Source organism: Rhincodon typus, chromosome 7 (genome assembly GCF_021869965.1).
Source record: "Rhincodon typus isolate 14 chromosome 7, sRhiTyp1.1, whole genome shotgun sequence".
Lineage (NCBI taxonomy): Eukaryota > Metazoa > Chordata > Chondrichthyes > Orectolobiformes > Rhincodontidae > Rhincodon > Rhincodon typus.
This window is the reverse complement of record NC_063338.1, coordinates 61,341,052-61,353,643: the sequence shown is the minus strand read 5'-3', so window position 1 is coordinate 61,353,643 and position 12,592 is coordinate 61,341,052. Positions and strand designations below refer to the sequence as shown.

Below are 12,592 nucleotides of genomic sequence, written 5' to 3'. Positions count from 1 at the left end.
TAAATGATGGACAGGCTTTTGGGAGTCAGGAGGTGAGTACTTACTGCAAGACTCTTAGCCTCTGAGTTGCTCTCGTACTGCAGTATGCTAAAGACAAAAAGCATCCCAAGTTCAAATAGCAAAATAGATCAGAAAACTTTCCCAGTAATGTAAACTATTGTATATAGACAGAATTAAACAGAGACAGAATGTAGCATGCAGAGTGGACATGAAGAGAGAGAGGTTTGCATGTAGTTTCCTATATGACTTAATATCACCTTCTGATGTTTTGCTAAGAATATGAAGTACCAACATTCTTGAGAGAGAGATTATCACAGGTGGAATGAATGGAAGAAAATGTAAAAGTTTATCTAGCGCGAATGTTGTAGCCTAGTCTAGAATCTAGTAACCTAGGCTTCTTTTAGTTTTATATTTCTCATTTGTTGATTTTGTAAAACATCTAATGATCTTACAACAAGAAAACATCTGAGGAAAGAAGTGTGGTAAATAATGCAAAACAAGGTTATCAGAATTTTTTAAATAAAAAAACATATACTCACTATTTAGGTCATTTTCAAATATAAGTTTATCATTACACTCCTGTTCATTGGTACATCCACAGACGTACATCCTTCCTTTCCCTGTGGGCTGTTCAGTCATGATACAAACTGTTGTATTGTAAGTTTTGATTATTATGTCTTCCACTGGTAAATGTGGATAATGACACATAGTTTGAACACTTGTGGATTCATTGTCCTTCTTCCTATGGAGAGTAGCAAAGGTTAATTGGAATGGCATGTTAAACAAAAATATAAATTTGAAAGTTCAGAAATATGATTAAAAGTTTCTAAATCATCAACTTATACAGTAATTTGTGCAAAGTGCAAAATGCAATTTTTGTTGGAATATGTTAATGTGGAAGATAATCATAAATAGAAAACAAGTAGTGCAAGAATTCGTGAAGGACTTCTGATTGGGATGATGTGGTGGGAAGTGCACTAGTGCTTAAATGTGTTTCAAATGGAAGAATATGGCACACCAGGTTATGGTGGTACACGTTTTAGAGCAACACAGTGGTTAGTACAGAGCCAAGGACCCAGGTTCAATTCCAGCTTTGGGTGACTGTCTGAGTGGAGTTTGCACATTCTCCCTGTGACTGTGTGGGTTTTCTCCGGTTGTTCCAGTTTCATCCCACAGTCCAAAGATGTGCAGTTTAGGTGGACTGGCCATGGTAAAATTGTAATTTATGTTAATTTAAATAAAGGCATTTAGTGCTGATAAACAACAAAACTATTGAGATTTTCAGAATAAAGTTGTGTTTACTAAGACAACTATAAACATATTTGCATCTAAAGAAATGAGAATTCACAATAAGGTTGTCACCTTCAGAAAACCCTTACAAAATGCAGGTTAAACACTAGATCTAATGCTACAATTAACACTTACCATATAGCAACACATATTTCCTCTGAACTTGCACAATAGGAATTCAATGTACAATTGCTGTAGCACACATTGTCCTCGCATATTGGGTTAGTATAGTCACACCACTTGCATAGGTTTGTCTCCAAGAAACTTGTAAGAACATGGGTATTCAATACTGTAACAGAAAGAAACAAGAATACAGAAAAAAAACAAAAATAGAAATTGCTGGAAAAGCTCAGCAGGTCTGGCAGTATCTGTATACAGAAAACAGAGTTAATAGTTTGAGTCCAGTGACCCTTCCTCAGAATACAGAAACTTGGATATGCCCATGAAGTGCAATGACATTCAGGGTTTTATATCAAGAGCTGGAAAATGAGAATAAACTGGATACTTCATTTCTCACTTGCACAAATACAAAGGGATAAATAACATTTCTTTCTGCTGTAAACTGTCTCAAAATAATTGCTGGGTGCTACAGAAATTAAATATTGCTAAAAGGAGACACAAAATTAAAGCATTTTTGTCTTATATTCAATCGCCCAAAGAATAAGTACCCACTTCTCCTGCTGTATAAATTGGTGTTCCTTTTTAAAACTTGGATTCTTGTGTCCTAGTTCTGATGAATGAAAAATGTAAAGCTTTGACTTTGTGTCCCTTTGTAGCAATGTTTGAATTTTCTAAGTTTCAAAATTTTTTAAGTCCTCTGAAACAAAAATCCACACATAATGTCTGAGCATTAGATTTTACTTTTAAACAAATCAAAACAAAATTTAGCTTATCGATAATGAAGTTGTTTTAAAGGCGCTGCAGCACTTTGTTGACTAATCTCAGTGGTATTTATTTAAGGATGGGCAATAAATGCTGGCCAGCCAGCAATGCCTACATCCCACAAAATGAGTAAATGAAAAAAAAGTTGTATGTAAACTTTCACAATTGCAATTCATAGATATGAATAGGAAATGTGAAATAAACTCTTAAAAAAATAAGATTAACAAAGCACTAAAGGTCAGATTAAAAACAAGACATCTCTAACATCAGCCCCCAAATAATGGAGAACCAGAAGAGATGAGGGCAGAGAACTAATAGGAAAAGAATTCTGCAGACATTGTGAGTGAAATGACTGGGAAAAAAGAATAGAATACTTTTTGGAAATGTCCTGTTTGTGAAGTTAAAAGGAAATGCATTTGTGCTGTAGTGAATGGAACAAAATAGATCTTGTTGACTACAAGATCCTTGCTTGGGGTTGTTAATCTGCGCCAATTAGAAAAGGCCTGGTTGATCAATATAAACAGGAGATTTCAAATCTTCTCATTTCTGGGGAATGACTCTGATCTAGCTGGCCACAGCCAGTGTATTGTGTACAAGTAAATAAAGGGTGACTTGGTGACCGGATACCGGCCTCTGTGCAGTTATTTCAGTGGTGATGGGAGAAAACAGTACATGCCTGAAGAACATTCATTTAAACAGTCATCTTGGAGTTTGGGTAAGCATTTCTGGCATCATGCCTTTATTTGGGAAGCTTGACTTGTTTGATCCTTCTGTCGGTGACTGGGCCCAGTATGTGGAATGAATGCAATATTGTTTCCAGGCACATAATATTGGGGCAGATGAAAAGCAACGACTGAAAAGCAACAACTGCTGGCTGCTTGCAGACCCACAGCATTTTCAGTTATGAAGGGCTTAGCTTTCTCAGAGGAAGCAGACACTAAAACATTCCAAGAGTTGACAGAGTTGTTTACGGAATACTATGACACCAACCTCCTCTAATTCTGTGACACTATGGGTTTTATTCGGCTGCTAAATAACTGGGGAAATCTGTATCAGGATTTCTAACGAAGTTGAGATGACTGGCAAAGACATGTGATTTTGGGTTAACTCTGAATGAGATGCTGAAAGACCATTTGGTATGCAGAACTACGCAGAAGCGCCTACTAGCTGAAGCCCAACTGGATTCCAAACAGGCACTGCAACTGGCTTTGTCATCAGAAAATGCGGAAAGTGGAGCATGGGAGCTACAGGGTATCCCAATGGAAGTGGACTCCTTCACCTGTCACCCTTGAGTATAGGCAATGGCAGAGCCTCATGCAGAGCATATCCTGAGCAGAGGGACCCTAGGCCAGCCCACAGCAGAATCCAACAACAAAGCTGAGCCTCTGCCAAGTGGCTAAACAGCTCTTCAGGATCTGGGCCGGCAAACTATCATAGGTGCTGCCGGTATGTGGACTCGAGACAACAAAGGAGTCCTACAAGGCCTGACTTGAGCAAGAAAACGCTGTAGACCGGTATCCAGAAGAACACTCACCCTTGATACTTCCCCTACATGTGGGTTGGAGCAATTAAATTTATTAGCGACATCCAAAGCAGAAATGATTAAAATTAATGTTTGGTTAAATAGTCACCCAGTTACCATGGAGGTCGATATTGTCGCAGCTGTATCTGTTGTTGCAGAATCTGTCTTTAACAAGATTTGCTGAGGACTCCATACCTTAAATTTGCACAAGACCTCAGCCAGACTTAGAACATACACTGGGGAACCATTGCAGATTAAGGGTATGACTTCGGTTACGATCTCCTATGAGAAGCAGTTGGTGCAGTTACCACTGTTGGTAGTAAAAGGCTCAGGCCCAAGCCAATCCCAGTAAGGGATTGAAGGGATAAAGCAGGAAATTGAAATTTATGATTTTCAGATCAGCCTTGCTCTCTTTGAATAGTGCAGCAGACTTGATGGGTTGAATGGCCTACTTCTGCTATTGCATTTTATGGTCTTGCAAAAAGATTCACCTTGATTGGCTCAACATTTTTCGATTAGAAAATGGCTGCCTCAGTGAATTCCTAGTGAAATACCCAGGAGTATTTCAGGAAGAATTTGGGATTATCGAAGGGGCCAAACATGTTGACCAGGAAGCAACTCTGAGAATTGGCAAGGCCTGCCCAGTGCCATTTGCCTTGCAGGCAAAAGTAGAGGCAGAAATCAGGAGGCTGGAGAGCAAAGGAATCATCAAACAAGTGCAGTTTGTGGAAAGGCAGCACTGGTTGTACTGGTGATGGCTCAATTCACATCTGTGGGGATTTTGAGCAAACGGCAAACTGTTTCTCACAGCTGGATAAATACCCAATCCCTTGCATAGAGGACTTGTAAGCAAAGTTGGCCGAGGGCTGTCCTTTACGAAGCTTGTCATGAGCTACGCCTACTGCAATCGTGACTGGATGAAGAGTCCCAGAAGTATGCTACAATTAATACCCACAGGAGATTATGCCTATATACAAGATTGCCATTTGGGGTATCATCTACCTGAGCCTTTTTCCAGAGGATCATGGAGAATATTTTACAAAGGCTACCCCAGGGTTATCAATTATCTGGATGATGTGCTAATAACAGGCAATAATAATAAAGAGCACTTGGAGAGCTTGGACACAGTGCTTAAATGTTTCTTCTAGGCAGACGTACACCTTAGAAGGGAAAATATTGTGTTCCAGGCACCCAAAGTGACGTACTTGCGTTACAGAGTCAACAAAACTGGGTTACATCCATTGGAAGATAAAGTGAGGGCAATCAAAGGTGCTCTGGCTCCCATGTCTGTACCAGAGCTTAGGTCTTTCCTTGGGTTCATGAATTATTACGGAAAATTCATATGTAACCTGGCCTCCATCTTGGCACCCTTACACCTGCTGTTGAAAAAGGGTCAGCCTTGGAAATGGTTGCATAGCCAAGAAGTAGCCTTTAGGGAAGTGAAAAGGCAGCTATTGTTATCTATTGTTATCTAAGGTGTTGGCCCACTACGATCTGAAGTGAGAGATAGTGCTGACATGTGATGCCTCCCAGAATGGTATTGGGGTAATGTTGGCTCACCGGTGACCCATGGAAAGGAATGCCTGATAGTGTATGCTTCCCAGACTTTGGCTGATGCTGAACGCAAATCTACCCAGATAGAGAAGGAAGATTTGGAAGTCAGCTGGTGGTAATGGGGGAAACAGAAGGGCCATGGCAACCAGGATTGAAACCTTTCTGGAGCCAACGAGACTAGATCCCCACAGAGGATGGCATGTTATTGTGGGGAGCAAGGGTGGTTGTCCCAAGTAAAGGTCACCACTAGATATTGGCTGAACACCACCAGGATCATTCAGGGGTTCCCAAGATGAAGATGCTAGCAACTAGCTATGTCTGGTGGCCCAGTTTAGATGCCGGTATAGCTGTATTGGTGGAGCAGTGCACAGAGTGCCAACAAGGATAAAAATTGCCACCAGCAGCAACCCCACATTTATGGGAATGGCCAGCTAAACCATGGACTCAGTTGCATGTCGGCTATGCCAGTCCTCTCATAGAACATAGAACGTAGAACATTACAGCGCAGTACAGGCCCTTCGGCCCTCGATGTTGCGCCGACCTGTGAAACCAATCTGAAGCCCATCTAACCTAAACAATTCCATTATCATCCATATGTTTATCCAATGACCATTTAAATGCCCTTAAAGTTGGCGAGTCTACTATTTTTGCAGGCAGCCACGCCCTTACTACTCTCTGAGTAAAGAACCTACCTCTGACATCTGTCCTATATCTATCACCCCTCAATTTAAAGCTATGTCCCCTCGTGCTAGCCATCACCATCCGAGGAAAAAGGCTCCCACTGTCCACCCTATCTAATCCTCTGATCATCTTGTATGTCTCTATCAAGTCACCTCTTAACCTTCTTCTCTCTAACGAAAACAGCCTCAAGACCCTCAGCCTTTCCTCATAAGACCTTCCCTCCATACCAGGCAACATCCTGGTAAATCTCCTCTGCACCCTTTCCAATGTTTCCACATCCTTCCTATAATGCGGTGACCAGAACTGTACGCAATACTCCAAGTGCGGCCGCACCAGAGTTTTGTACAGCTGCAACATGACCTCATGGCTCCGAAACTCAATCCCTCTACCAATAAAACCTAACATACTGTACGCCTTCTTAACAACGCTATCAACCTGGGTGGCAACTTTCAGTGATCTATGCACATGGACACCGAGATCTTTCTGCTCATCCACACTACCAAGAATCTTACCATTAGCCCAGTACTCTGTATTCCTGTTACTCCTTCCAAAGTGAATCACCTCACACTTTTCCGCATTAAACTCCATTTGCCACCTCTCAGCCCAGCTCTGCAGCTTATCTATGTCCATCTGTAACCTGCAACATCCTTCTGCACTATCCACAACTCCACCAACTTTGGTGTCATCCGCAAATTTACTAACCCATCCTTCTACGCCCTCATCCAGGTCATTTATAAAAATGACAAACAGCAGTGGCCCCAAAACAGATCCTTGAGGTACACCACTAGTAACTGAACTCCAGAATGAACATTTCCCATCAACCACCACCCTCTGTCTTCTTACAGCTAGCCAATTTCTGATCCAAACCACTAAATCACCCTCAATCCCATGCCTCCGTATTTTCTGCAATAGCCTACCGTGGGGAACCTTATCAAACGCTTTACTGAAATCCATATACACCACATCAACCGCTTTACCCTCATCCACCTGTTTGGTCACCTTCTCAAAGAACTCATGGGCTCAATGTTCCCGGTTATCCCATTCAAAGTGTTTGGACATTGTTGGTTTCCTAAAAAACAAAGAATGAGTCCGCAATCTTTTCAAATGTCCTGCTTTATTCCTTCTTGTATGTTGACTACACAGTTGCAAGTTGAGACCTCCGCAGCAACAGCTTTAATCATGCTTTTTATACATTCTTACTTGATCCTCCCCATGACATACTCACAAGCTGTTCCCCATACCCCAACCACAAGATCTAGGTGACAGTCTGTTCGTCATGTACTCTCATGTCTGCTTTGGACTAATTTCCGGAAATTCAACCGCAACTGCAAATCTGCTTTTTGCAATAGCATTTGTAAATTTGATCCTTGTTATGCTGTAGCTTAATCACACAATTTTCAGTATACTCCACAGACATGCCTAAAGTTCGTTTGGCAAACTCAGGGATGACGATTAAGAAACGACCAGCATCGTTTTTGATATATGGACTCCCGGAAGTATTGGTCATGGACAATAGGATGTCATTTTCCAGCAGGGAATTTGAGTATTTCCTAAAGTCAATGGCATTAAGCACATAAGGACAACGCCATACCATCCATTGTCCAATTGTCTAGGGAAAGAGTGGTCCAAATGTTGAAGGCAGTCTTAAAGAAGCAGCCCACGGCATCACTTGAAAGCAAATTGTCCCAGTTCCTGTTCGATTACAGGACTACCCCACACACAACAGCAGGGATAACTCCAGCAGAGTTGGAGATGGGGAGAAGACTCCGCACCAGGGTAAAGCTGATACTCCCACCCCTGGAGGCAACAGTGAAACAGCAGCAGGCATGCCAATGCTGGCCACACGCCTTCTCTCAGTGAGAGAGACAATTTAATTTTGGGGATGAAGTTCAGTGCCAGAACCATGGGAATGGCCCTGCATGGGTAAAAGGCGAGGTTGATGTGAGGTCACGTCCAATGACTTCCGAAGTTTAAGTAGGTGACACAGTCCTGAACAAACACGTGGATCACCTGAAAGCTGTTACCTCATAAACAGGGCAGGAGCAAAACATGCCTGGCCTTTCAGAGCAGCCAGCTGACTTGTCAGAAACCATAGGTTCCCATCCCCACCACCATCTGGTGTTGAGGAAACCTCAGAGTCTGAGATAGATGCAGCCTCGACACTGTTATGGCTGAAAGAAGTGGAGGAAACACTCTCAAGATGCTGCGGACGCAAGAGGCGAGCTACAGTCTCGAACATGCGGCCTGTTTCAGAGTAATGGCACCTGGGGCAAAAATGTCACAAGAAAAGCTACAAAAGAAAGACCAGGCCTACATCCTGCGACTTGGAGGGAAGGGATGCAGTGATTGGAACCAGGTGGATTTTGTTGACTACGAGATCCTTGATTGGGATTGTTAACCTGGGCCAATCAGGAAAGCCCTGGCTGACCAATTTCAACAGGAGATTCAGAATTTCCTCAATTCAGGCAACTGACTCCAAGCTGGCTGGATAAAACCAGTGTGCTGTGAGCAATAAAGAGTGACTTGGTGATGGGATACCAATCTCTGTGCAGTTATTTCAAGTGCCATAGCGTTCGGTATGAAATCAAGAATTGTCCAAAGTTAAATAGAAAAATATTTTCCTGTTTTGAGAGAGCTGAAAATATTTTCATGGAGAATTGTTCCATGGGAATTCCATTACTGTTTAATTCTACCTTTTAAAGTCATATGTTGGATTAATTAAGAAAATGAACTTTCAATCTATTCAAACTATTGGTTCAATAATGCACACCAAACATCAAAATCAAAAACTGCTTTAAAGTATTACACAGCCAAAACCAAACAATTACTCTTGAAATCTATTTTAAAAGTTTCAGAACTGGTTTGTTTTTCTGCATCTGAAAATCTTTTATGGCTGTGAAGCCATTTTGGAGGCAAAATTCTATCGGCCTCATGATGAAGCTAGGATTATGATATAAAAACAGAAAGTGCTGGAGAAGCTTCAGTAGGTCTGGCCACATATGTGGACAATTAAAACAAAGTTCACATTTTGAGTCCAGTATAACTCTTCATAACTGGACTTGAAACAACACAGTTGCTGCCAGATGTGCCTCAAATCTGCAGTATTTTGCTTTTACTGGGATTATGATGATTAATTGGCCCGTGCCCATTGCTTCCAATGCAGGCAAGCAGGCAACTTTATGTTGCCTAGTGACTTGCATGGTTGATGCGTGCATGCAACAATAAATGTACATCTGGGTGACTGCATACCTCCACTTGTGGCCCATTTTCACCAGCTAAAACTAGTCTGCACCATTTAAAGCCAGTCTGCACCTCTTAAAAGGAAGGTATACTCTGGGAACTATGTCCTGGAATGGAGTGTGGAAGAGTCTGAGCAGGAAGAAGAGTAAATTATGGCACAACAGGGGAAAAAGCATTAATACATGTTCCCTGATGCTACACTAGATACCTTAGCAAAGGAAGGCAAGAGATCTACATTATTCACAAGGGGGCAACAGACCCTCCAAAGAAATGTGTAGACAGTGGATGAAGATAACATTGGTGGCCAATACAAGGAATCAGGCCTCAAGGACCTGATTGCAGCTCTATCGATAGTACAATGGACTATACAACTAAAAGATTGCAAGACCATTAAATGCAATAGCAGAAGTAGGCCATTCAACCCATCAAGTCTGCTGCACTATTCAAAGAGAGCAAGGCTGATCTGAAAATCATAAATTTCAATTTCCTGCTTTATCCCTTCAATCCCTTACTGATTAAAAATCTATCTCAGCCTTGAAAATAATTACATTGACCTAGCCCCTATAGCTGTCTGCAATAAAGAATTCCAGATTCACTATCCACTGAGAGAAGGAATTCTTCCACATGTTTGTCTTAGTGGGACAACCCATTATTCTGAGAATTTTACCTCTGGTCCTAGGCTCTCCCACAGCTAGAAACAACCACTCTGCATTGGCCTATCAAGTCTGCTAACAATATTTTATGTTTCGATATGGTTGCTACTCATTCTTAAAAGCTCCAATGAGTATAGACTTAACCTACTCAACCTCTCCTCATAAGACAGTCCCTTCATACCTGGGATCAGCCCAGTGAGCTGAACTGGCCCCAAAGCCAGTATATCTTTCCTTAGATAAGGGACCTAAAACTGTTTACAGTATTCCAGGTCTGGTCTAACTAATGCTTTGTGTAGTTTTAGCAAGACTTCCCTATTATGATACTCCCTTCCCCTTGACAAAAGGACCAACATTCCATTTGGCTTCCCCATCAGTTGCTGCACTTATGCTAGCTTATTATGGTTTATGCATGAGGACTGCTAAATTGTTCTATGCTGCAGCTTTCTGCCACCTTTCACCATTTAATTAACATTCAGCTCCTCAATTCGTCCTGTCAAAGTGCATAATCTCATATTTCCCTGCATTATATTCCATCTGCAAAGTTTGGCCCACTCACTTAACCTATCCATATCCTTTATAGAGACTTTGAGTCACCCTCACCACTTGCCTTCCCATCTATTTTTGTGTCATATGTAAACTCACATTAGTAGTGAATAGTACATTTGCTTTCCTCATCCAAGTCATTAATATATTGCAAAAACTTGTGGTCCCAGCGCTGGCCCCTGTGACACACCACCAGTTACAGCTTGCTGTCCTGAAAATGCCGCCTTATCCCAAATCTCTGTCTTCTATTAGTTAGTCAATCCTCTATCCATTCTAGCATACTACCTCTAAGACCACAGGCTCTTATTCCATTAAGTAGCCTTATGTTCAGTACCTCCTCAAGCACCTTTTGAAAATCCAAGTAGATTATTTTACATCCACTGCTTCCTCTTTAGCTATCCTGCATGTAACTTCTTCAAAGATCTAAAATATTTGTCAGGTATAATTTCTCCTTCATGAAGCATGTTAACTCTGCTTGATTATATAATGCCGTTCTAAATGCTCTGCTATTTCATCCTTTGTTAATACTTTTAACATTTTCCCAATCGCAGATGTTAAGCTAACTGGCCTATAGTTAACTATTTTGTCTCCTTCCTATTTTAAATAAAGGTGTTAGATTGGCATTTTTAATCCTCCAGTACTTTTCCAGAATCAAAGGATTGTTAGAAGGTTATGACCAGTGCATCCACAATCTCTGTAGCTAATTTTAATATCCTATTACATCTTATTAGGTTCAGGTACCAATAGTACCAATAGTGTCTTTAATATTTTTCCTCTAGTGAAAGTTATTTTATCCATTCCCTCTTACTTTTTGCCCCTTAATTAGTTAATATCTTTCAAGTGCCATTAGTGTCTTTACTGTAAAGACTGATGCAAAATCTTTATTCAACTCTTTTGCCATTTCCTGGTTCTCCATTATTATTTCCCAAGTTTCATTCTCCTGGGGCTTATGTTCACTTTGGCTTCACTGTATCTTTTTATATAATTAAAGAAGTGCCTACTTTCCCTCTTGATACGACTTGCAAGTTTACTCTCAAAATTTATTTTCTTCCTTTTTGCATAGATAGGGTTGATAGTCAGAATCTTTTTCCCAGAGTTGAAATGTCTAAAATTAGGGGGCATGCATGTAAGGTAAGAGGGGAAGATTCAAAGGAGACATGAGGGGCAAGTGTTTTATACAGAGAGTGGTAGGAGTCTGGAATGTACTGTCAGGGGTGGTGGTGAAGACAAATACGAGAAGGGCATAAGGAACTTTTAGATAAGCATATGAATATGCAAGGAATGGAGGGATATGGGCTAAGGACAGGCAGAGGGATTAGTCTAATTTGACACCATGTTTGGCACAACATAATGGGCCAAAGGGCCCGTTCCTGTGCTGTACAGTTCCGTGTTCTATTTTCTTTTGTTACTTTTTGTAGATTTTTTGAAGAGTCAACTTTAAAGCGAAGGGCAGAATGTTAAGACGGGATTTGAGGGAAGTTTTTTTTTCATCCAGAGGGTGGTAGGAATCTGGAATGCAGTGTATGGGAGTGTAGTTGAGGAGAGAAGCCTTAGAACTTTTAAAATACACTTGGATGAACTCTCGAAATGTCATAACATTCAAGGCTATGGGCTGAGAACCCGAAAATGGGACTAATGCAGATTTAGAGTAGTATTATCAATGCTGAAGGGCCTCTTTTGTACCGTATGATTCTACAAAATTACAGAGAAAGAGATGTTTTGGTTCTTCCCAGCTTGGGAGCAGTGTGTCTGTTTTCTGCAGTCAAAACTCACTGTAAACCTGAAGTAAACCAGTCTATCTTTCCTGAAACAGTTGTTGTAAACTGTGAGATTTAAGTGACAAACCAGTGATATTTTAAAAGGGAAATAGCCACCTTATGCCTCTGCCAATCAGTGGAAGTTTCTGGAGAAAAATGACTTAAGCATCATGCTGGCTTACAGAACAAGAGCCATAAAGATCATTTCAAACACAAGACCTAGAGATAAAGACTTGTTAATGTTTCTCCCCTCTGCTCAATAACTTATTTTACCTTGTCGGTTTGTCTGCCTGATTATGTGTAAGGGGATTAGAGTTTCAATTATTACTGTTGTATGATGATGATTAATAACTGTTTACCTATAGCTAGACTCTAATTATTTATAATAAATATTAAGTCCTGTTCAATACAGAGTCTTTGTGCTTTCTAGTAACCAGGGTCTGAAAATCAGGTAAATTAAGGAACTATGC

The 12,592-nt window shown here is 40.9% G+C and overlaps 1 protein-coding gene across 4 annotated transcripts in view; it reads right to left on the bottom strand.

Moving 5' to 3' along the window:
* tgfbr2l (transforming growth factor beta receptor-like) overlaps positions 1-12,592 on the bottom strand; it is a 90,560-nt gene that overhangs the window by 45,098 nt on the left and 32,870 nt on the right. For 2 of the 4 annotated variants that reach the window (XM_020526790.2, XM_048599511.1), the window contains exons 2-3: positions 1,426-1,579; positions 540-742 (exon numbers count right to left, since the gene is read on the bottom strand). In XM_020526790.2, coding sequence (XP_020382379.1) covers positions 540-742; positions 1,426-1,579 — 357 coding nt within the window. The remainder of the gene's footprint in view (positions 1-539; positions 743-1,425; positions 1,580-12,592) is intronic. The other 2 variants (XM_020526791.2, XM_048599510.1) reach the window with 1 other exon arrangement.